At 36.7% G+C, this 26,137-nt stretch overlaps 1 protein-coding gene and 1 long non-coding RNA gene across 7 annotated transcripts in view; one reads left to right on the forward strand and one right to left on the reverse strand.

Annotated features, from left to right (window-relative positions):
- The window catches only part of si:ch73-22o12.1, a 174,134-nt gene that overhangs the window by 70,956 nt on the left and 77,041 nt on the right, over positions 1-26,137 (forward strand). Inside the window, exons 7-8 of one of the 5 annotated variants that reach the window (XR_015510997.1) lie at positions 6,311-9,414; positions 9,593-11,197. The exons of 3 other annotated variants lie outside the window; for them this stretch is intronic. Coding sequence is in view for 1 of the 2 variants with exons in the window: in XM_087286619.1 (XP_087142745.1) it covers positions 6,311-6,852 (542 nt within the window). In the remaining variant the exon portion in view is untranslated. Of the gene's footprint in view, positions 1-6,310; positions 11,198-26,137 lie in introns of those variants that run through there. One more of the 5 variants, XM_087286619.1, reaches the window with a different exon arrangement.
- LOC147840176 (uncharacterized) lies at positions 9,071-16,143 on the reverse strand. Of its 2 annotated transcripts, XR_015511039.1 has the most exons (3): positions 12,894-15,359; positions 12,268-12,512; positions 9,071-11,975 (listed from the first exon to the last, which is right to left on the reverse strand). It is a non-coding gene; the product is annotated as an uncharacterized LOC147840176 (long non-coding RNA). The 2 variants fall into 2 exon arrangements; XR_015511040.1 differs by lacking the exon at positions 12,268-12,512 and having other exon boundaries at positions 12,683-16,143.

Here is a 26,137-nt window from a genome sequence, read left to right on the forward strand (position 1 = left end):
TGAATGCTGGTGGCATTTCAAGCCCCCCTGGGGACCTGCGGCTCTCCCATCGCACGTGCATCCTCTCTCGCTCTCCTCCCCTCTTCCGCCTGCCTCACTTTCATCTTCTTCTCTCCAAACTCTCTTTTGTTCACCCGAGCCACTTCCAAACCTGCTACCCATCCTCCTTCAACCATCTCCCCTCAAAAGAGGCTCTCGGCGAGGATAAGTCAGTCACTGCTGTTTCAGCTCCCGGCCTCTTATCCTCCTCTGTCAAAGGAAATGCTAATCAGTCCCGTAATGCGAAGCCAGGCTGGGCCGTGAGTGCACAGACAAAATGTGTTGTGTTCAGCTGAAGTTTTGCGGCGTGTAGTGCAGGAATCAGGTGCGAGAGGAGATATGTTGGGTGGTGCGCCGCAGGAACTGTTGGCTAGCCGTGAAGTGGTTCTGCTTAAGTGCGGCCGCTTTGACAGCCATGAAATGCCCACTACCTTCTCAGTCGCGTGGCTGTCTTTCCCCCGGGCAACCATCTCCATGGTGACTAAGGTCAGCCTGCACAGATCTTGTCTCTGTGTTCCTCCTGAAAGCGGTACAGTGATCCCTCGGAGCGTGTTTTGTAGCTCCACCGCTGGAGCCAGAGCCGGGAATCCAACTTCAAATCCAAATCGTTTCTCAACACTGCGCCTCATGTTGCTCACAGGCTAACCTAGATTCAACCCCCCACTTCTCTCTCACACACTCCCTCTCCTCCATCATTCATTTTCAACTCTAGAGATTTTGTCATATTCTCCATCCAGCTGTCATGAAAAAAAATCTCCTCCACCGCCTTGTCCTGCTCTCCTGTCCAATGGTGTGATGGGGGGGAATAAGAAATGAGCATGTAAGGCATTTAGAGACTTTTTTTCACTTCTTGTCTGTCTAGAAAAGCTTCATTCATCCACTCAGTCATTCACTTAGAGTCTTTCAGAGCGCTCATATGTAGGTTTATTAATATACTGCCAGTGCTTGGAGAAAGATAAAGAGACTACATTAGTGGTAATACAATCTAATTAGTGAAGTTCGCTAAGAGAGTATAAAGTGTAATGTTGCTCATGCTTCAAATGATAGTTTCCCTAAATACATGTGTTGTTCCTTGCCTGAATGACCTCTTCTTTCTTTTGTGGGACATTAAATATTTTGAAGACATTACTTTTTTATATAGAGAAAGTCAATGCTTTCCGAAACAACAATGAACTACATTGATTTTTGAATTGATTTGAGGCTATATTACAATCTACATTGTGTCAGGTTTTTTTCAAAGTTCACTTAATTCATACATGCTTATCAGCTGAAAAAAAAAAGTCTGTTTTGGTAATCTTTAATCAAAGCCTGACCATTTGCTTGAGTGGTGGTCATTCTCAAGGACATCAGTTTGACGGCTTCAGCATATATTTACTTATATATTTACTTATATTTACTTAAAGTAAAAAAAGTCCACTATTTCTCTTATAAACGCTATTAAAGCGTTTTAGATGTTTGAAATATGTAAAATATCGACATTATCAAATTAATAAAATATACAGCAAATAAATAAACGACAGAAAGGAATAAAAACAGACAATATCTCTAAAATATTATAATATTTTTTTATTAAACAACTATTTAAATAAGACAAATTAGTTGATTAGCCATTTCTAATGGTGTACAAAAATTCTCCAGCTAATTTAGATATAGTTTCATCTATTTTTCGTAGTATTTAGTAAAGTTTTTTTTAGATTTAAAGAATTAATTATTTATTGTTTTACTCGCTCTCATGGTTGTGCACGTAAAATTGATGACGGGTTAGAAAACAAAAACAACAAAATCCCGGACATTTTAGTAGGAAATGACATCCCCGGACATCCCCGGCTGGACACAAGATGGTGCGTGTCTACTTTATTACTCGCGGATGCTTGTTTATATTAGGCGGATACAAAAAAATTGTAAAAGGTTGACAATTCATTCATTCATTCAAGGAGTTGTGTAAAAACACAGACTTGCTGTATAGATATGGCTTAGTTTTTCAAACTGTAGATACTGTAAATTAGTTATGGGTCGTTCATGAATGATTTGTTCATTTTGAACAATTCTTCAATATGACTCTGGAACTACGAGTCCTCTCAGGAAGTGATTCGTTCATCCGCACATGCGCACAATTGTGCAGGTAGTATCGTTAATTTTAAGTCTTCATCACATTGGCAGAAGCCAATCGTACGCGTTTAGAGCTGGAAAAAGAATTGAACCGTTCATCTCTCGAGTCCTCGGGTTTGAGTCATTCTGTCACATGATAAACGAACGATCATGGCTCCTATCAATCTGCAATCAACCTTTTGAGCTAGTTGTACAGTAGATGTGTTTGGAAGCAATTCGTAACATTTTAATAATATTTTGGCAAATTGAACCAAATGAACAAAATGACTTGAAAAAAGATTCGTTCATCTTGATGAACGAGACTCAAAGATCTCAGTCAGTAAAATCATCCGAACTTCCCATCACTACTGTAAATTACATACATTTTATGTTTTACATTATTTTTATGTTTAGAATAGTTTAAAAGACATTTGGTGATCTTACTATGCCCTATTCCCAGCAACCACATAGCATAATATTGAATTTTAAGCCAAATATTAAATAAAAAGGAGACATTTTCAACGCCCTGACATTGCTCTAGCAACTCCAGCACCTTTGTGGCTTCATGTAAGTGTGAAATGCTCCAGTAATGAAGCCGTGGGTGTCTGTGTGTGTCTCTGTGGCGGCTATATGATCAGACTGTCATGTATAATTCAGAGAACTCGGGCCAGCAGCGAGAGATTGACTCAAAGATCAGAACAACACGCTCGCTCCGGCTGAAACAGTGGGAGGTGGAGGTGTGTGTGTGGGAGAGAGAAACACACCACACTGGGTGGTTAACGGGAACACAGGCAGGCAGACATGATTGTGTTCCTGTTGCTCCTGCCGTTAAGTGTGTGTCTGTGCAAGATGCGCAAGCAAAAAAACGATGGCAATCAATGAAAAATGCAGGAGCTGGAGATTATGATGTTGTTTATTTTGGGGTTTTAACACATGCACTGCTCTCTTTCAGCAGTGCTAGTCACGTCTTCACACACGCATTTCATCTCACACACGCATTCGCTGGGCAGTGAGCAAGAAGCTGTGAGCTGTGTTTGTGGCTTCAAGGCCGATGCGTCTGTCTGCTGTCTCCCCCTGTCAATCCCAGCCTCTTCTTTTTTTTTACACCTTCCATCCTCTCATCCATCCATCAAGCAGTCATCCGTCCCCTTGTCCATCACCCTCTCTTTTCGGTTTTATGCGAGGCTGCATGCTGGTGCCATGTTTCCTCCTTTATTGTGCTGCTGTAAATGTGAATGCTACAAACTGGCCTTATGGAAAGCAGGTCCCCTTAAGGAATTGCACACAAATGTCACCCGCCCACATGCACTCATGTGATTCAACACACACACATTTGCATTTATACACAGAATGTGTGTCAGGAACTGGAGATAATTTTTCCTGTCTCGTAAAGACCCCATGACAACACTCAGGCCAGATGCATGTATTTGTGAATGATTCAGCGTTTTTTTGTTGAATCTTTAAGGAGAACAAATTGTTCTTGTTGTCTTTCGTGCACTACTATATATATTTATTATTATATATATTTATATATATATATATATATATATATATATATATATATATATATATATATATATATATATATATATATATATACAAGTTTGGACATATTTAACAAATATGCTCCTTATTGACCTAAATGATGAACTGAACAAACTATTTTGTTTTTAAATGACTATATATCAGGCCCGGATTGGCTAATCGGGAGCACTGGGAGAATTCCCGGTGGGCCGGTCTGTTTTTTGGCCGTGAGAGCCGGTGTCCATAGCTGCTTGCACTCTCAGCAGTCGCACTTTTTTCATCTATTTATTTATTTGACTATAGCCTCACTCTTTTTATTCATTATTTTGCCATAGCGCCGCTCTTCTTATTTATTTTCTCGCAGCCCCGTGAGCAAAATGCAGCCAGCAGGTTAACTAACGTTAATGATGATGTAACGTTAACTATCATCATTCGACCGCAAACAGCGAATTCGAATTATTAATATTAATGAATAATACACCTGCTTAATGAAAATCAGATGATTCACTACATTAATAAATCTGACATAACTTGATCAGAAATCTAAAAACGGGAGAAAAAGATTAAGCCATCAATAGAAAGTAATACCGTGTCTTGCAGGTCACATTCCAATACTTTTTTTTTTTTAATTCTCACTGCATTAGCGCTATAGTGGACCAGTGGCAAACCCGTTACGTTACTTTGCCTTCCGACCCGTGTTCGAATCTCACCTGGAAAATGTATTTATACATTTTTATTTTTAAGACGTATATTACTGTTAGGGCTTTTGAACATTTGAATTTCTAAAGCAGCTGTTTTCTTGAAAAAGACGTGATGGTGTCACTAGAAACTGAATTGGAAATGACCTTATTTTAATATAGACAGTCGTGAACTGAGGTGGGCCGGTCTGGCTTTAAACTCCAGGGCTGAAAAAGATAAAAAAAATTTTTTAATTGTATTTATTTTTCTATATCGTTTAAATTTGGGTGTACTAGATTTTGGATCATTGGTTATCATGTTATTTTGTTAGATAAGTTCCAGATTTGGCTCCACTAGTAATCTAATGTATATGCACAAATATAATATTCTGGAGCTTCCTATTAAAAATATTATTTAAAAGATAGATTTGTGAGGGGTGTACTTATATATGCTGAGCACTTTAAATAAAAGAGTTGTTCATTAATCGTAATCGAGTAAAAAAATGTTTAATTATTCGAGATTATGATTTTAGGCCACACCGCCCACCTCTAATAGAGATGGATGGATGGATATTATTGTTTTATTTTATGCTTTATCATATTTATTGTTGTGTAACAAAACACATCGTTTATTGTAATACTTTTTTCATAATTTATATGAGCGCAGTATTGCACACCATTACCGGGATGTAGACAAAACCTTAAATATCAGCATTGTGAAAAATCTGCCACCTTGATCGTACAATGTTTACATTTTGGACCTTTAATCATCCTTTTTTTTTTTTTTTAAGTTTATATTTTATTAATATTTATTTTTTATTTCTACTTTTTAAATCAGCTCTAAATAAAGTGAGATATATAATCACTTCTGAAAGAGTAAATTGAGTGATACGAGTAATATACTTTAATAAAAGTGAGTATATACTTTAAAGTATAATAAAGAAATGGTCTTTACATGTGGACAAAATATAGAAAACTAAGAATTGGTTTATTTGTTATCGGGATATGAGATGACTTTGTCATATCACACAGCCCTAGTTTTGACTAAATTGAATGTGATGTTTCAGCTTGCCAAGCGTGTCAGTCTCATTCACAACAAGTTAGAGAAAACGTGCTAGAAGAATTATTTATTTATATGTTAAAAGTCAAATATCCAAAACAAATGTGGGACAAGATTTTGTGTGTGTGTGTGTGTGTGTGTGTGTGTGTGTGTGTGTGTGTGTGTGTGTGTGTGTGTGTGTGTGTGTGTGTGTGTGTGTGTGTGTGTGTGTGTGTGTGTGTGTGTGTGTGTGTGTGTGTGTGTGTGTGTGTGTGTGTGTGTGTGTGTGTGTGTGTGTGTGTGTGGGTGCGTGCGTGCGTGCGTGCGTGCGTGCGAATGTATTATCCAGTGATTAATTATACAGAATATTTATTGCTGCCACTTATTGGCATATGGCATCAGGGTCACTGAACAAATCATTATATTGAACGATTCAAATGATTCAAGTCACCTTAAATGAATCATTCTTATAAGGACACATAAGACAGGGCTTGTGCAGCTTGATTCACTTGTGTCATGGCCACACCAAGACTTGATTCTTGCAAACCATTTGCAGGCAAATTAATTATTTAAGTACTGAAATAACTGAAGAAAGGTCTGCACACTTTCAAAAAGCAAAAGGACGCATGAAAAAAAACGAAAAAAGCCAAATGCTTCAGTCACATGCTAAACATCATTATTGGCAAGCTAACCCAACCTAGCGCAGTTATTTGAGGGCTGTTCATTTTTATTCTAATCGGGTTTGATTGGACTGAAATCATTGTGATAAATGATGAGTGATCAATATTTGTTGTCCTCTGTCATACAGGACCTCAAATTCTAAATCTCCATTTTTGATTTCAAAGGGGTCTTTGAAGATTTAACTTCTGTTTCCTTTCCTCGAATCAAGTTCAGACTAATCCTGATCTTCTTCCATTTCTCTTTTTCACCTCTCTGTCTCTAGAGCAAGCACCTCCCAACTCGAACGCAGGTGTGATCGTAGGCGTGATCTTCGCGTGTCTTCTGGCCATCTTATTATTAGGTGGACTCGCCTACTGCCTGGTATCCCATAATCGCCGGCAGCAGCACGGTTACCGTGGCACTGGCAAACCGTCTGGCACTCCCTACGATTCCTTTACCCGGCTCTTCGGCTCTGCTAAATCCAGCAAAAATGGCACCGGAAACAACGGAAACAACAACACGCCCATTTACAGAGGAGAGGTGGTGCTTAACGAGAAAACAGCCAATCAGGGCATGCATCCAGGAGGCGTGGCTCTGCTGGAGACCACACACACTCACACAGCAGAGGACATCTTGCTTAGCCGAGAGATGGACGAGGTGGAAAGGAAGAAATTCGATGAGCTCGAAGAAGAGGACGAGCGATATGACCATTTCAGTGGGGGCGGACCCATCCTTCAGCTCCGCCCACATGACGATGACATAGACGATGACATGGAGTCACAAAGGGATGGCTCCGTAATCTCTCGGACTGCAGTCTACGTGTAAGAGCAAACCAGAAAGGGGTTTGAGGAGGGCGAACGAGGACCTCTTCCTGAAGGATTACATTTCTTCCTCTTCACGAATATTCATTTTATTGTAAAGAAAACAAATTGCGGCCATGAAGGAGGGATTAATGAATGGATTGAGTTAATGAGTGGATGAATTAGTTCGCTGGATATAGCACAGATTAAAACCTTTGAAGGATCAGGTGAAGTTAATAGACACTAAGTACAAACCGTCAGGCTTCCATTCCTAATTATTGCTCATGGCGACACGAGTAATATGAAACTGCATATGTTGACACTGCGTGATATATCTATTATATTACACACACACACACACACACACACATACACACGTGAAGTATGTACATCCACTGTGCTGTAAATGTCTTACCTTCCTCCTTACTTTCTGTTGATATCATGGGTTCACACTTAAATTGGTTTCAAACCTGATTTGAATCGAGTTCGAGCACATTCCCCAGCCCTGCATCTCATTTTGGCACATGTTTTGTATTTGTAGACATTTAAAGAGCCAAAATGTGCTTTGAATCTGTTACAAACATAGGCTTAATCAAACATAGTGTCTAAATTTGCCATTCGGTGGACTTCCTTTCTGGTAATTCACTTTCACGCGCCCATCTGTCTTGAGGTGACGTGTACAGATCGCTCATTATACAGCACTCAATTTCTCAATCCTTTGACATGACTCAATGGTGAATCATTTGGTTTCGGGCTAATCAAATCAAATCATACGTTAATGAATGATGTGTTCGTTCTCACCCACAATTCATTAATTCAGGAAAAAAGGGTTCAAGGCAGCGCTTTCTACCATTTTTCCAGCACAATTTCCTTATGCATTCAGTTATAGACCACTGTAGCAGAGTACTGTAGTGATAAAAGAACTGAGAGTCAGAGTCATATCCTTATTTAACATGAACTTTAACCCTGGTGAAAAGAAAGCATCAGTTTATTATATAACGTTCAGCTCGCAAAGTGATGATGTGCCACTTGTAACACATTACATTCGGTTCAATTTAATCAAATTCTTTTTAATTATCATGAATTAACTTTTTGTAAATTAAATTTTAAGGTGATTAATCTTTGATCATAATACATTCAATGATGTTAAAGGGATAGTTTGCCAAATATTATGATTATTACTTAATAATTTATTTTCCCTCATGTGGTTTAAACCTGTATGAGTTTCTTCTTGAACACAAGAGAAGATATTTACTATGAAAAAAGATAAATTACTATGGGAGTCAATGGGTACCAGCTTTCTACATTTTCCAAAATATCTTCCTGTGTGTTTATAAACTCAAATAATTGAATGCTCATAATACATTCAATGATGTTAAAGGGATAGTTTGCCATATATTATGATTATTACTTAATAATTTATTCTCCCTCATGTGGTTTAAACCTGTATGAGTTTCTTCTTGAACACAAGAGAAGATATTTACTATGAAAGAAGATGAATAACTATGGGAGTCAATGGGTACCAGCTATCTACATTTTCCAAAATATCTTCTTGTGTGTTTAAGAAACTCAAATAGGTCATTTGTTGATGGCAGAATTAACATTTTTGTGTGAACTATTCCTTTAATTTATACATTTAAAATGTCAGCTATTATTATTTATTTTTTTATTGTTGTTCTTATTGCAGTCAGTTCATGATTCTTACATCTTTAACTCGAATGAAACTGTTGTAAAGTGTTACCAACAAACTGTATTTCTAACTTTACCCCACGTCCAGGGTTACCATGGCCACACAGCTAAATATACCTCTCCCTCGACACCGCAGATATGCATCGCATACTGTTATTTCCTTGTTTGTTTTGCTTTATCATCCCTCTCACTCGCCGAGACACACACACTGCCTTGTTTTAGGGGAAATACAATGAAGAATCGCTTGAATGGCTGAAAGGTTGTGCGTATTTGTTTGATGTGAGGTGATTGTAAACTACTGTATGTACACATTTTATTTTTCATAAAAATAGAGAGAAAAAGAAAACGTCTATACTTCGTAATGTTGTAAATAAGGAGGTGAATATCAAGGTTGAATGTTGTGCATGTCAACCACTGTGCATTGGAGAGCACATATCGCATATTTATATCTGTAGTCCAGTATCAACAGTACTAGTTCGAGATCGAACACATTCACATTTTGAAAAGCTTTCTATCGGGTGTAGTTTAGAAGAAACACTCCACTTTTTTGGGGGGGGAAATGGGCTCATTTTACACCTCTCCTAAGAGTTAAACAGATGAGATTTGCCATGTTTAAATCCTTTCAGCTGATCTCTGTGTTTGGCGGGAGCATTTTTAGCTTAGCTTAGCATAAATGATGGAATCGGATTAGACCATTAGCATCTAGCTTAAAAACTGTGACTACTTAATTCTGAGTGGAAATGAAAAGCTGCTATTTTCAAGGCCGATACCACTAGTAACTCGCTCTCATTCTGGAGTAATAATCAAGAAACTTTGTTGTCGTACCATGGCTGTGTAAATTTCTCGATTATTACACTCAAATGAGTCATACGCTCTCAGAAATGGAGGTACAAAATCTGTCACTTGGGTGGTACCTTTTCAAAAGGCACATTTTTGTTTCTAACAGGCCCTTACAGGTACATGATAATACCTAAAAAGTACAAATGTGGTCCTCGTGGTACCATAAAGGTACAAAGGTCTACCGTAAAGCTACTAATGTCCACCTGTATGGTACAAAAAATGTATGTTTTGAAAAGGTACCACCACAGTGACAGAATTCACAGCATTAGTGTGTAGTACACTGTGTAATTACAGAAGAATTATTTTTTTTTTTTACAGTTTTTTTTAACATGCTAATGGTCTAATCCAATTCAATGATTTATGCTAAGCTAAGCTAAAAATGCTCCTCCTAGGCCTCAAATTGGCTGAAAGCATTTAAAAAATGCTGAAACTCGGCTATTTAACTCTAGGAGACTCTTAAAATAAGCATATTCCCCCCCAAAAATGTTGGAGTGTTCCTTTAAGCTTGAGTGTGTGTATGTTAGAATGAGTCAGCGTGTTAAATGGTGTCTGACTCGAGGGCAGTGAGTTATTCCTCCGGTCTCTCAGGGTCTCAGAGTGTGATTTAACCTGGACATCACACACACGCACATATATTTTCGTTCGTTCTCCCTCTAAATCATCTGTCAAGCCGACTGTCCTTGAGTCTCTTGAGTGTCCCTCTCGGTTCCCCAGTATCTGAGGGCACAGTGGGTACCTTACGTTTTGTTTCCCTCGGCTTCCGTCTTGATTCACGGACCCTATTAGTGCCACGTCTGGATCAATGGCGCTGAAAGAAGTTGTTCTCACCTCTGAAAGGGTGGTCAGTCTGTCATGGGACGGTCTGATGCATCTGATCCGTCTGGCACCGAATAGGCAGAGGGCTTCGACGAAGTCCTAGTTTACATCCTGATTGAAAGGTCAGACCACAATCAGTGAATGTTGAGTGTAGTGGAAGCGGTTTTCGTCAACGCTTTTTAGCTCCTCATTAGAGGGAAAACGCACTGACCTTCCAGCTTCACGTCTCCAGCAGGAATACCGTAATGAAGGAACGAACGCCTTGAGAATGTTAAGTTTCCTTCTGAGATGAGTCGATTTTCAGAGAGGTGTGAATATTCGTGGTTTCGATGTAACAGTCCTGGTAAACACACATGTACGCACACATTTAAAAAGCCTTAATGTCACTTGTCACAGACCCTTGCTTCGGTGTGTATATAGTATAAATACAATAACGTGATGATATACATAAGGTGATGTCACATCCTTGTGTACTGTACTTCACTGCTGTGAGCATGAAGGATACGTGCTTTTACTTAAGTCGAGGATACTTTATAATAGCGAGGTTCAATTCTTCTGCATTTTCAATGCGTTTAGTATCACAAACTATTCATTGTTAGGGAATTGATTAATCTAGGCGACTGAATACAATAATGTTACTTATAAACTGATAATCGTGTTAATCAATCTAGATTAATAATTCTCTTAAAACGCTTACTTGATGCATTACGATATGCTGAACAATTGAACCGTCTTGTAAAGTGTTCTATACTGATGTTTTATTTTATTTGACATGTTTTTTACTTCAATGATTTGTGCTTTTATTGTTTTATTCTGAGAGCTTTCTTGATGCCTGTAACGTGTTTGTGCTGTAAATTGTCGAGCAGCGCTCTCGAACTCTCATGGACACAAAGGACACATCTACTAAATGCTTTACCGCCTTGCATCGCTTTTAGGTTTCTTTTGGTTGTCTGAATGTCTTTGTAATGTTGTCTTTTTTTTTTTATTTGGTTGCTTATTAAAGTCTTACTGATATTTGACAGTCATCTTGGTATATGTGCTGAATGCTCCAGGGCTCAATCAGAACCCTCCTGTTCGCTTTTCCTATTGTAATTTCAGTCTGGGCTTCTGGGTTATAATGTTCAGTTGGTGTGTGTGTGTGTGTGTGTTTTGATAAGTCACCTGTCACAGATAACACTGCCGGCTGAAATGGAGCTAAATGGGTTATGCAATAGAGCGCTCGTAAAACAAACCATGTAAAGGTTTTTGTCTTTTTTTTTTTACTACCTAGCCTTTTGTATAGGAAAAATACGGATGTTTAGACACAAGCGTTAATGTTTTTCTGAAATTAAACCTGACGTAAGTGACTAATGACAATAGTTCACAACAAAAACGATAATATAAGTGCATGTAATATATTTAAAAGAAGCTTGTGCATTTCCACGCACAGATGTTTTGGGTTTCCTCATAATACATTTGCGTAATAAAGTCATTGAATCTTGAATTGTGAGAAATAAATTCAGAACTGAATGTTAAAAACTCAATTGTGAGATACTGTAAAAACATGATGAGAAATTAATTCATAATTGCAACAAATATATTAAAATGGCAAGAAATAAAGCCAGAAATGCAATCTTGGAATTACAAAATATGAAGTTGAAGTGGTGGGATAAACAATTGTACTTTTAATACAGATAATTTTGCTAGATATGAACTCAGATTTGCAAGAAATGATGTTCAAATTACAAGATATAAATCAAAAATTGTGACAATGTGAGAATTGCTAAAAATATAAACTCAGAAATGCAAGAAATTAAAGAGTTACTATATATATTCTTGGGAATTGCGAGAAATCAAGTCCAAATTACAAGATATAAACTCAAATTTGCAGATAATTATGTCCAACCTATAAGATATAAACTCAGATTTGCAGGAAATTGTCCAAACTATAAGATATAAACTCAGATTTGCAGGAAATTGTCTAAACTATAAGATATAAACTCAGATTTGTAGGACATTATGTCCAAATTACAAGATGTACTGTAAATCAAAAATTGTGACAATGTCAGAATTCCTAAAAATATAAACTCAGAAATGCAAGAAATTAAAGAGTTACTAGATATATAACCTTGGGAATTGCGAGAAATTAAGTCCAAAATACAAGATATAAACTCACATTTGCAAGAAACTATGTCCAAATTACAAGATATGAATTCAGATTTGCAGAAAATTGTCCAAACTATGAGATATAAACTCAGTTTTGCAGGTAATTATGTCCAAATTACAAGATATAAACTCAGATTTGCAGGAAATTGTCCAAACTATAAGATATAAACTAAGATTTGCAGGAAATTGTCCAAACTATAAGATATAAACTCAGATTTGCAGGAAATTGTCCACACTATAAGATATAAACTCAGATTTGTAGGACATTATGTCCAAATTACAAGATGTACTGTAAATCACAAATTGTGACAATGTCAGAATTCCTAAAAATATAAACTCAGAAATGCAAGAAATTAAAGAGTTACTAGATATATAACCTTGGGAATTGCGAGAAATTAAGTCCAAAATACAAGATATAAACTCAAATTTGCAAGAAACTATGTCCAAATTACAAGATATGAATTCAGATTTGCAGAAAATTTTCCAAACTATGAGATATAAACTCATTTTTGCAGGTAATTATGTACAAATTACAAGATATAAACTCAGATTTGCAAGAAACTATGTCCAAATTACAAGATATAAACTAAGATTTGCAGGAAATTGTGTCCAAATTATAAAATATAAACTCAGATTTGTAGGACATTATGTCCAAATTACAAGATATAAACCAAATTGTCACAAAAAGGCCAGGATTACAATAATTTAACTCAGAATTAGGAGATATAAAGTTGAATTTTCATTAAATTAAGTCATAAGTTGGGAGAAATTGGGAATTGGGAGAAATTAAGCCCAAATCACAAGATATAAGCCAGAAATTATTTCAAAAAAGTCAGAATTTCTAAAAATATAAACTCAGAAATCAAGAATTTAAATTAGAGTTACTAAATATAAACTTGGGAATTGCGTCCAAAGTACAAGATATAAACCAAAATCTATGACAAAAGTCAGGATTACAATAATTTACCTCTGAATTAGGAGATATAAAGTTGAATTTGAAAGAAAATCAAGGGTATTGCTACATACATTCACAATTGCGAGACATTTGAGTCCAAATTATAAGATATAAACCAAAAAGTCAGATTTTCTAAAAATTTCAACTCAGAAATGTAATAAATGAAGTTCAGGTAACTAGATATGAACTTGGAATTGCAAGAAATGAAGTCCAAATCAGAATATATATAAACCGAAAATTGTGACAAAAAAATAGTGCCAGAAAAATAGTAATTTTACTCAGAATTAAAAGATAGAAAGTTGAATTCATAAGAAATAAACTCAAGAATATCATAAAATTGGATTTGCGAGAAATCTAGTCAGAATTACAAGATATAAACCAAAAATTGGGGCAAAAAGTCAGAATTGCTAAAAATATAAACTCAAAAATGCAAGAAATAAAGAGTTTCTAGATATATAAACTTGGGAATTGCAACCCAAGTCCAAATGACTAGATATAAACCAAAAATTGTAATATGGGTCAGAATTACAATAATTTAACTCAGAATTTTAGCAGATATAAAGTCAAATTTACAAGAAATTAAGTCTAAAGTATCATGACAAACTCAGAATTGCGAGATAGCAAATTCAAATTACTAGATCAGATTTGCAGGAATGTCCAAATTACAAGATATGAAACAAAAATAATCACAAAAAAGGCCAGGATTACAATATCTTAACTCAGAATTAGCAGATATAAGGTTGAATTTGCAATGTATTAGAGAGTATTGTAACATAAATTCTGAATTGCGAGACATTAAGTCCAAATTACAAGATATAAAGGAAATATTGTGACAAAAAAGGCCAGGATCAAAATAATTTAACCCAGAATTAGGAGATCATAAGTTGAATTTGTAAGAAATTAAGTTATCGTGACAAAATCTGAATCGTGAGAAATTAGGGCCAAAATTAAAGATATGATTCAAAAATGATGACAATCCAGAAAAAGGCATTCAAATTTACTACAAACTTCAACTCAAAAATGCAATAAATTAAGTTCGAGTTACTTGATATAAACTTGGGAATTTCGAGAAATGAAGTCCAAATTACGAGACATAAACTTGTATTTTCAAAGAATGAAGTCAGAATTGCAAAACAATAAATAAAGTGTGAATTGTGTGCTTATTTCACCTTTATTTTATTTACGATTTACCGTTTACTTTTATTTTTATCATGTCAGAAAAATAATAATGAATCATCTACTGTAAATCAGTTTAGTCGTTACCGTCATCGTTTTAGATACTTGTTTACTTGTCCACAAATATCCCTGTAACTACACAACAACCAAAACTCATTTCTACGAAACTCTGAAGTAAACCACAGGCTCTATAAAAAGCACAAGAATGTGGTGGAGTACGTATTCCGGTTTCAGGTTATAAAAGTTCCCATCATAGCTCAGCCTTACAGGAACTCTGCTCTCCATAAGCCTTTGTGTTTACACAAACGCAACAGAGTTCATATCTCAACAGGTTAAAATATAACCAAGAGCACACATTGTGAAGGAGGCAGGGAGTGAAACCGTAAACAACTGCCGCATTAATAAAGGTATTCAGCGTTCATGTGCATTTATGAGCATTAGCAGGTGACCCTGATAGAAATGTGCCTGTTAATCTAACAACAGACGTTTTTCCTCCAGAAGTAGCTGTGCCCTACTTTCTGTCCTTTTCCTCCCTTTCCTTCTCTTCCAGTTGATGGGGTCAGAATCTCAGTGCTCCTGGCACACTTGTCACTGTCGTTTGGAGTTGGAGGTTTTTTTTTTTTTTTTTGGCCATTTAGCCATCTGCCTGCTCTAATTGCTCTGAGTTGCAACCTGGAGTGAGGACCAGCTGCCTCTTTCCTCTCTTAGTTCGTCTGTCTGTCTCTTCCCACAACACGAGCCGAATGTATCATGATAATAGCCTTATGTTACGGCGTAATGGTGTGATCCACTTGTCCTGAGACACAATCATGGCCGGACGCAGATGTGAGCTTATAGGTGCACTCACTCAGTCAGTCAGTCATTTATTTATTTATTTCAATTCATTGCAAGGTCTTAAAGGGATAGAGCACAAAAAAAAAAAAAACATTTATGTGCAGGGCAGCATTTCAGACGTGTTAAAATGAAAATTCTTTTGTAATTTATTTTTTGTAATTATGTTTATTTGATTTTCGCAATAATACAGACATAACTTAAGTTATGATGTTTATACTTGCAGGATCTCTTAAATATTTTTTAAGACCTGGAATTCTGTTTTAGACTATATCGAGGGCTTAACCTGTTCAGTTGATGTCAATTCTAATGCCCAGAAAATAACTGGAAAGAGGAAATATTGACTCCTTAACGCAAACTTTTCATTTTTTTTTTTTACATTTGTATTGTGAACATACGCAACTATAATATTAATTTTTTTTTAATTTATTTTCTCTCAGAGGACATGTTTGTTTATAAAACATACATTCCATTCATTTTTTTTCAGGGGATAGTGGGAAAATAGGAAAACTAAGTCTGTAATTTTCCTATGTTGTATTGTTTACTACTATGTATGTTCTTGTGAAACACCAATAGAAAAATGAATAAAAAAAGCTCAGATTATATATAAAACAGGACTATACTAAATAAAACAGATCAGAAAAGGGCTGAACCGCCAAGACTAGGTTCCAAATAATCCAAACAAGTCCAAACAAAAATGTTCTCTTTTTTGTGTAAAACATATAGGTAAGATTTTCCAGGGGACTTAACTCAATAATTATCTTGTGCCAAACTTTAAGTGATGGAGATTTATCACTAATCCAATTAAGTAAAATATTTTTTTTCTGGCTGTAAATATATTATACAGTTTCTTGTTAGCTGATGGAAAAATGCGTCCATTAGGTACAGTATACCCAAAATCAATGAAACTGGGTCAAAATCCAGCTGCATGTTAAAGATCTTTTCCATTTCCTGCAGCAGCAAAGACCAAAACCTTTGCAGTCTCTTACATGACCACATATAATGCTTTAAAATATCTACATCAGTTTTACATTTCAAACACACAGATGAATTAAAAGAGTTAAATAGATGTCTGCGGTTAGGGGAGATATGGAGTCTGTGTATTAATTTATTTTGTTTTTCTCTTTTATGTGTACAAACAGATATTTTCTTAGCATCAGGCCAAATATCACCCCATATTTCCTCATCAATACCAGTATCTAACTCTTCCTCCCATTTGGATTCTTTGTCCTGCAGCAAAATTATTTTTATTATACTTTTATTGATCTGCTTGAGCTTGGTCAATTTATTTTTATGCTTTTGATAAAACAGCATTCAACTTAAGCTCTTTAGACCATGTGCCAGACCGTTTCTCAGTGTTTCGCAGCAATGTATTTAAATAAAAAAATATATATATTTAGGCCTATTTTTTATTATTCATATATTTTTCATTATTCTTTTATTATTATGTACAATAATTGAGACATAAAATGAGATAGTAAAATATAATCAACCACGAAAATGTAAATAAAAACATAAATGAAAAAGCTTATTTAATGACTGTCTTAGTTCGAAATGAATCGTCTTAGCACTTATCAAGTTTACAATGATAATAAAGCGTGTAAACAAATTTGTAATGATTAATGAAGGAATTATAATGCTTATCGTATCTTCATTTGCAAACACAGTAGCATATTTAAAGCTGCTGTATAGGCTATTTCTGTCCGTTCGCACCCTATCCCTTTGTGCCCTCTGGTGGCATATTCACAAACTGCAGTCATACACTAAAAACAGAGCGGCAGCAATTTAAAGCGGCGGCGGTATAAGCCACGGCGGTAATGGCCACATTAAACTCTCACCTACTGTATATAAGGAGATGGGATTGAACATACAGACCCACAGACAGCTATCCTGATGTTAAAAATAATAATGAACCGCCAACTTATCCAGCATATGTTTCACGCAGCGGATGCCCTTCTAGCCACAACCCATCTTTTGGAAACATCCATACACACTCACTCACTCACACTCATACACTACGTACAATTTAGCCTACCCAATTCACCCATACCGCATGTCTTTGGACTGTGGGGGAAACCGGAGCACCCGGAGGAAACCCATGCGGACACGGGGAGAACATGCAAACTCCACACAGATACGCCAACAGACCCAGCCGAGGCTCAAACCAGCTCTAACAGCACTACCTAATGCCCTACCGCGTTGCCAATAATCTCACAATAGAAGATATTTCACAATTTTAACATGTGTTGTTCTGTTAGTTATTTAATGTCTCAATTAAAGAAAACTAATTGGTACTTCTATAATTCCGTAAAAGACATTCATTTGTTGTCTGAGAACATAAAAATTCTGTTATTAATTACTCACAATCATGTAATTTCAATTCCCCGAGACCTTCATTCATCTTCAGAACACAGATTAAGATATTTTTAGATGAAATCTGAGAGCTCTCTGACCCTCTATAGACCCAGGCATGGTTTGGAGACATGCAAAGTGCAAAAAAGAAACCAAAAAACATGGTCAAAACATACTGTGTGCTTCAACTCTAAACATACAAAGCTCCAAGAACACTTTAGTGTGTAAATATGACTCTGTTTGCCCTTATTTTCCCATGTCAGGTCATTAGGGTACATGTTTACTATGGGAAATATGACATCAGAGTCGGCAGCGCAACACTCAAGTGTCAAAATGGCCGCAGTAAATGCGCACTCTAATCTGATATTGAAGAAAAGGTGAACAAAGTTGTTTCTACAGTTTTTTTGGTGTACAAAATTGTTCTTGGAGCTTCATATGATTCCAGTTGAACCACTGAAGCCACATGAAATGTTTCCTGGACTTTGAACATCCCTGGATTTTTGCTATCTACGGAGGATGAGAGAGCTCTCATATTTCATCTAAAATAATTTCATTTGTATTCTGAAGATGAACAGGGGGTCACGGGGGATTAAAACGACATGAGGATGAGTAATTGTATAGTTTTTTATTATTATCAAGTTTTGGTCCATTTACTTTAAAGTATAGTAGAAATTTTGTTAGATGTGAGACCAATATTCCTGGTTTATTAAAACTGAATTATTTTATATTTAAATATTTATTTCTATATTGAGATCTCATGAATAGCATATAATACTGCTAAATTCATCTTGGTAATTCTGGTATTCTACTATCGGACACTTACACCAAAATTTAGTTTGACTTTATGGACATTTCTACAAAGAGATTGGTAAATAAAACTTGGATAGTATTGGTAAATCAAAACTAGTCTTACACTGATGGCAAAAAGTATGGACTTCATTTTGATTAGCATGATGCTTATGCGTTAAAAACTCAAACTGAAAAGTCGATGTCCCAACAATAACAGACCAATGTACTTTTTATTTTTTTGTTTTGCATGAAGCAAAACTCCTGGACTTCTTTCCAAAGATGTTTTCTGTGAAAATCAAACACTTTGTAATTAAAGAATTGTAACAGTATAGTACAGGTGTGGGCAGACTTGATCCTGGAGGGCCAGTGTCCTGCATAGTTTAGCTCCAACCCTATTCAAACAGACCTCCCTATAGAGTTCAAGTGATCTTGAAGACACTGATTAGTTTGTTCAGGTGTGTTTGACTAGTGTTGGAACAAAACTCTGCAGGTACACCGGCCCTCGAGGATCAAGTTTGCCCATCCCTGATATAGTAGATGGTTAGTTTTGATCACATCAAGTGATCAGTAGTCAAATCTACATGTAAACTATTATCTTATTTTTATTTTTAATAACAAAATGATTGGTTTCTGTATCGGATATGGAAGAGCTTACACATGGGAGGCCCAAACTCGGTTTTGGAGAGCTGGTGTTCAGCAATGTTTTGTTCCAATGCCAGTCAGACACACCTGGGTTAGCTTATCCAACTTTTACTAGGCTTCTTAGAAACATCCATGCAGGAGGCAAGTTGGAGCTAAAATCTACAGGACACTGGCCCGAATGAGTCTTGGGCACCTCTGGTTTAACATATATCAGTGCATCAAACAGTCCTAAAATTTTAGATTCCCTTTTAGATTCAACTATATTAATTTGATGTACACTATCTTAAGTTCAATACATTAATATTATAAAATATTATTATATACTATTTTGGTGTTGAAGAGACATTGATATTGTTAGCATTATTTTTTCCAGGAATATTGGAGGAATAGAAAGTTCAAAATAATCGCATTTGTTGCAATAGAGACTATTTGTAATATCAGTTTTGACAAATGTGTAAAGTCTTTGCTACATAACGTTGACACTGACAACAGAGTTCGGATCCAAATGCAAGTTTAATAAGGGAGTCAGGCAAGCAATGGTCAACACAGGTGTAAACAGATGTATGCAGGTAATCCAGAAACGTCAAACAGGGGAGAAGTCGGAAGGCAGGCGGCAGACAGGGACAAAAAGACAAACTAGGCGAGGGTCAAAACACAGAAAAACAAGACAAGGAAAACGCATTGTAATGTTACTTACAGTAAACAAGTAAGTAGTGTTTGTAATCAGTCCTTGACAATCCTCCGGTTGTGTCTGTGCAATCAGTCAGGATGAGGAACATGTGTGTGTGAGCGGAGTGCATGTCTGGAGATGTAGTCCATAAAATTGCAGATTTGTAGTCCGTAAGCTATCGTGTGTGAATTCCAGCGATCTATAGAGATACGATCCCTGCGGAACATGACAGTTAGTACATCTATAAATAATATTGGTTATGCAAGGAATATTCAATCCATCGAAGGTATAATCTTATGAGCCAAAGCATTATGACCATCGGGCAAATCTACTGTTGGTCTGACCGAGACATAGACTCCAAACTTCTGAAAGTGCCCTGTGGTATTTGCTTTGGCACCATGACATATCAGCAAATCCTTTAAGTCCCATAGGTTGAGAGGTGCCACTGTGGATCAGAATTGTTGGTGCAGCACAACTGGATTGAGGTCTGGGGAATTTAGAGGTCAGAGCAACACTTTGAACTCTTCATTATGTTCTTCACACCATTTCTGAACAATGTGTGCAGTGTGGCAGGTCGCATTATCCTGCAGAAGAGGACAATTTCACCATGGAATGACATGAAGAAGTCTGCAACAATCTTTAGCTTGGCAGCATGTGTCAAATTCACATCCCCATCAATGTCCGGATCTAGAGTTTCCCAGCAGAACATTGCTCAGAGCTACACATTGCCTCCATTAACTTAAGTAAATCAAAAATTGCTATCTCCTCTCCAGGTAAACATTGCATGTGTACATGGCCGTCTATGTGAAGTAAATAAAACAGCAACTTTTTTTTTCACTGCTCTCATGCTCATTGTAGGTACTTTTAACAGTAAAGAAGGGTTGTTTGACTTGACTTGGCCACAGTTGACCTTCAGTTGGCACTGTCTATGCTCTTAAAAATAAAAGTTCCAATAGGGCCACAGCAAAATGAAAAACTCTGGGCTAGAGGTCTGCACTTGACAAATTTTCAGTCCTGCTCCCGCAAGATTTTATTCTTCACCCAACCGCTTGTTCACCCACTGCCTGATTAGAATAATTTTCTACCTGACCCAACTGTTCCCGCAAAATTTACTTCTGGTCTCCAAAATCTCACTTCAAATTGGGTACAACCTAGAGAGATAAGAGATAAAACTGTAGGTTGTGCAAGGATTTTAATGTCAGTTTTGTTTGCCCCTTTGTGATGAGACATGAGTGCCACCTTAAACCCTAGATTTTAGTCTTGTGACTGCTAAAGATGCAAACTTTGAGGTATTATCACATCGAGCAAATAGTCATTTTTTCCATTTGCATCTGTGACACGTAAAAAGGCTCCCATAAATCAGACTTGAAGGACAGCGCATCTTCAGTTTGCTCTGTCATGGTAAAGCCCGCTCTGAGGACTGATATGCAGATGATGCGCACACAAAAAAAAGGCACGTACAGAAAGCACTGGTCATGCGTTCAGCATGTTTAACAGTCGTGAGCACTGGCTGTACCGATGCTTAATTAGAATAAGGAAATCACAGATATGCTGTTCTGAAATAATGGAACTCGGAAACACTACATTGTTAGTCTGCCTGCTCCTGTTCAAATTACACCAAAGTTACAGACCGCTACTGTGTTTTATACGGAAATTTATTCCCACGCCGCTACAAATCTGGTTGGAAGTTAGACCGCTATTCTGGGCTGAATCAGAAAATTTTGGCTGCACTTGACCAGAAACAGAAACCTAAAATGCTCTACAGTACTTATTTATAATGCTATTAAATAAAATAAAGTAGTTTTGTAAGATTACACTGATTTAAAAAAAAGAAAAGCCAATAAAATAACCACATTTTATTGATGGTGAAAGAGTTGAAAGGGGTCATTTTATCAGCCTTGTTATGATAGCAAAGAAGTGCTGCTTTAAGCAACAGGAACTAGTATAGTTTCTTTGTACATTGAAATGTCCTATCATCAGTGCATTATTTGAGTGGACTTTGCCATTCTAGTGATCATGTGCAAAACATGCATAGATAAATATATGCACATGAGTGGAATATTCACACAACTATTGAACTTTGACTTGAATTTTAAAGCTAGTTGGCAGTGCTCCTCTGCTCTTGCGCTTTGGTTGGTACAACAATAAACCACCTTTGTGCAGCAATTAAACTGAATGGGTTTCATTTTCAGCTCATATTTTCGCCAGCTGGAAATTCGATGCATCCCTAATTCCAAAGGGCTATTTTTATGCTGTTTTGACATAGAAGAACCATTTTTGTTTAAGTTTAAATGAACAGTTCTTAAAAAAAAACATTTTCTCATATTGTAAAGAATTTTAAAAAATCTAAAGAACCTCTCACCACACCGTAGAACCTTTACTGAAGTAAAAAACTGTTTTGGGTGTTAAAAGAAATATTCACCCAGAATTTAAAATTTCTTCACCCTTCACTCACATGCAAGTGGTTTTTCCATGAACACAAAACAAGATATTCTGAATCTGAACGTTGGTAATAAGTTGGGTCAGACAGAACCTGCAGAATTCTTTCACTATTTCTGCACAGAAATGTGTGATGATTTTGGGAGTATCATAACTAAAAACTTAATATATGAAACAAATAAAAAATATATACCTTTTAACTTTTATTTAATGTTTACAATGCAAATGGATCTACTCCAATTGGTTAACAAAGTAACGTCTTTTATAAGATATCTACTGAAAGACAAAGAAAATAGGACTTTACAAACTGTAATTTAAATAAATCAAATGAAAATTTTCACATTTGTCAATAATATCACTGAAACTAATTTAAATAAAGATTAATTTACACATATTTACACAAGTAAATACACTCAATGATGGGCTAAAATCTGCGCATTTCAGCACACGCAGATTCTGTGAGGGCCTAGTAATTCACCCTTCTGTTGCTATGTCTGTCAAGCTTTTGTGCCTGGCAAGGCTTTTACAATGTTTAAGCGCCGGTGTCAGACGTTGCCAGGGATTTAATGTCATTTTTGGTGAACAGGTGAGATATCCGAGAAAGCCAGACAAAAAAGGACTGCAGTATACATATACAGGGGTACATTCACAGCATAATAGGCAACGGATTAGAGAATAATTCAATCAAAATTTGAAGCTAGCTTAGCCTAGCCGCCTCATACGCTAACCATTCAACAACGTAGCTCATGCTCAGCAGGAGAGGTCAAATTTACAAATAACCTAAAAATAACAAATTAAACCGTGATTTACCACCGCCAAAAAGCCTGATAAACTATTGTTGTGCAATGAAATACAGCATTACTAACTGATGAGGAAACACGCATGGACAGAGCTTTTACATAATATTAGTTAATTCATAGAAAGAGCAGCCAGAAAAGGGAAATTGATGGATTTGTGCCAAATATTAGCATCATTGACTCATAACAATGTACAGTTGGTGACCTATTACTGTCAGTGTGTTTGTGTGCTCTTTATTAATGACTGAAAAACAGCTGCTGGTAAAGTATATTGATCGCAAGTGCTCAGTTTGTGATCCCATCTGTTTTGTTCTGTTGATATGTAATTTCAAACATTCGTTGCTTGATGTAGATATGAAGTTCAGTAAAGTTAGCAGCAGATTCGCAGATTTGTATTTTCCGGATTAATAACTCATCTCATTATGACCTATTCGCTATTAGTATGACTTACGCCAGTCATGGCGAAGGCTTAAACGGAGCATTGCTCATAATATCGAGTGAAAAAGAGAGAAACATAACCTGCTTTGTGTTTTTGTAGGAAACAGTTTAGATCTGTTTAGGGTAAGAGGTGTGTGAGTTATTGCCGTCGGTCACTGAATGTGTCAGGAATATCAAAACAAAACCAACTTATCTCCGCTTCTTTAGCGCCCCTCACCAGTGGTGTAAAGTAACTAATTACAAATGCTCAAATTACTGTAATCGAGTAGTTTCTCTCAGGAATTGTAATTTAGGAAGTAGTTTTAAAAATGTGTACTTTTACTTTCCTTTGAGTACATTTTTAGTGCAGTAATCAGTACTTTTACTCCACTTCTTTTCTTCAACCTTCAGTCACTACTTAATTTTTTTTGTCTATAAGGATTATAAAAATCAGTCCTGTAATTCCTGTCCAATCAAATCTCACATAGCAGTTATAACGCCTCATAATGAACTAGGGTCGATCAAGAGGAATATATTAATGCAACTCAAATATACAATATATGAATTGATGTTTACTTTAAACTTAACTTTAAACTAAATATATAATTATATTGTTCAATAATAATGATCAAAATATAAATTGTTTTGTCAAATAATTTTTCTAAAAAGTATCGGTTCAGGCACCGTTTTGGCACCGGTACCGTTTTAAAAGTATCAATTTAGCACTGGGAATGTAATAACCCCAAACGATACTGAACCCTACCTCAAAACATGTGCGCTTTATAATTGCAGCAAACTGTTTGGAAGCATTAAAAGTGTACAAGATGTCCAAAATCTTTACATGCATTGACCCAGAGACTGTTAAGAGGCATGTCACTGATGAAAAGATGACAGATGTTTACTGTATGATAATCGAAATGGCCTTAAAGGTTCAGGACACCCTGGAGAACTTTTTTTTTTATATTAACACGTGTATGTGTTGAGCATCAGTTACGACGATGTTAGCATCTGTCAGCTTTAATTGTGGGGAAAACTGGATAATTTTGAGCTTTTGTCAGCTAATTTCAGCTTCCGGGTTTAAAATGATTTTTGGGGCGGGATCAAAATAGGTGACGTAGCGCAGTACTGCAAGTGCAATGATGACGCGTCGGTTTCTCATTATTATTTATAGCGGAGTTTTCTTATCCTATGAGAAGAGCCGGCTGCTTAATTATTCATGAGAGCACGTGCTTTCCGAAGGCAAGAAAGACCTGCCAGTTTCAAGCAACCTGTGAGACACGGAGTCACGGACCCGCGGCACGCAGTAGCCGTTCATGAAGGCTCGTATGTGTTTGTTTCCATGATCCACGGGGTTTGTTGCATGTTTTTTCCCCGCGATCTTGTCAGGGCCGATCATACAGCAAAGCTGTGTGTGTGCTGCAAGCATTTTTGTCGGGAGAGCAATACGAGAATTGAAGAATGGCGGACGTTGACTTTTATCAGGAGTTTGTTCACATTCAGACACATCACCGTGCTGCTGTGTTTGCCTAAATCCTCCAGATTACCAGCAGGGCTAATGGTTAAAATAGGCAGGTCCAGCCTGATCTCACGAGAAAACATAAGTATTTTACGTTTTGGCAGTTTAGTGGCTAATTCGTATGAATTCGTTCAGTCGTAAGAAAATGTACGATTTTAAAAAGGAGGCGTGGCACCTAACCCCACCCCTAAACCCAACCGTCATTGGGGGATACGCAAATCGTACTAAAATGTACGAATTAGATCGTGCGAATTTGTACGAATTAGCCACTAAATGAAAAAGTTACGAATTGCAGTGAGATTGTGTTGGCAGGTCTGGAGACCTGCTGCACTGAGTCTGCATTCAGATCTATAATAGACCCGGGGATCGAGGGAGAATCCTCATTTATAGGGTTTACATGAACACACCTATCTTTATAATGATATAAATTATGGTTATGTGTATATGAAATTACGAATAACAAATGCAGCAGGGCATTAAATTACTGTTTATTTCTTTGCATTTTAACTTTGTGAACTATAAACTCATGCGTCTCCTCACGGTTTGTGTATCATTTTGTGAGCCGATTGACAGCAGTTGTTCTCTCCCTGCTGGCCACCCCCACTCCTGCCCGATGCTCGCGGAACTCCACGCCCATTAATCACGCATCTTTTGAAAAAAATCTGAAGTAGACTTTAACCGAAAGTGGGGGGTGTCATGGCCCTTTAAACATCCAGCAGATGTCAACATGATGTCAGAATGAAGTTGTAATCCCAGTGTCATGGGGATGTTGCATTTTGTTTTTCCATGAAAATCATGGAAGTGTCAGCATGTGATGCCAAAATGACGTTGGATGTTTGCTCGACATTGGATTTTGGTCACCTTCCAACACAACCTAAAGTCAACCAAATATCAACGTCATTTGAGGTTGTTATTGAACAAATAACGTTGTCCTTAGATGCTGGCTAGACAATCTAACCTAATATTAATGTCTTATGATGTTGTGTGCCTGCTGGGCAATAACTTGCACTACAGAATGTTACGTTTACACACACATGTACAAATTAAATGTACAGTAAACGCATCAGCTTTTAAAAGCATAATACTCACTACTCTTGAGTACTTTTGAAATGGCTACTTTTTTACTCATAGATACTTTTACTCTACTCGCTCTACATTTTTAGGCAAGTGATGGTACTTTTACTTGTGTATGATTTTTCAGTACTCTTTCCACCATGGCCCCTCACAGAGCTTGAT

The sequence above is a fragment of the Danio rerio genome, chromosome 16 (assembly GCF_052040795.2).
Source record: "Danio rerio strain M-AB ecotype USA chromosome 16, GRCz13ab, whole genome shotgun sequence".
Classification (NCBI taxonomy): domain Eukaryota; kingdom Metazoa; phylum Chordata; class Actinopteri; order Cypriniformes; family Danionidae; genus Danio; species Danio rerio.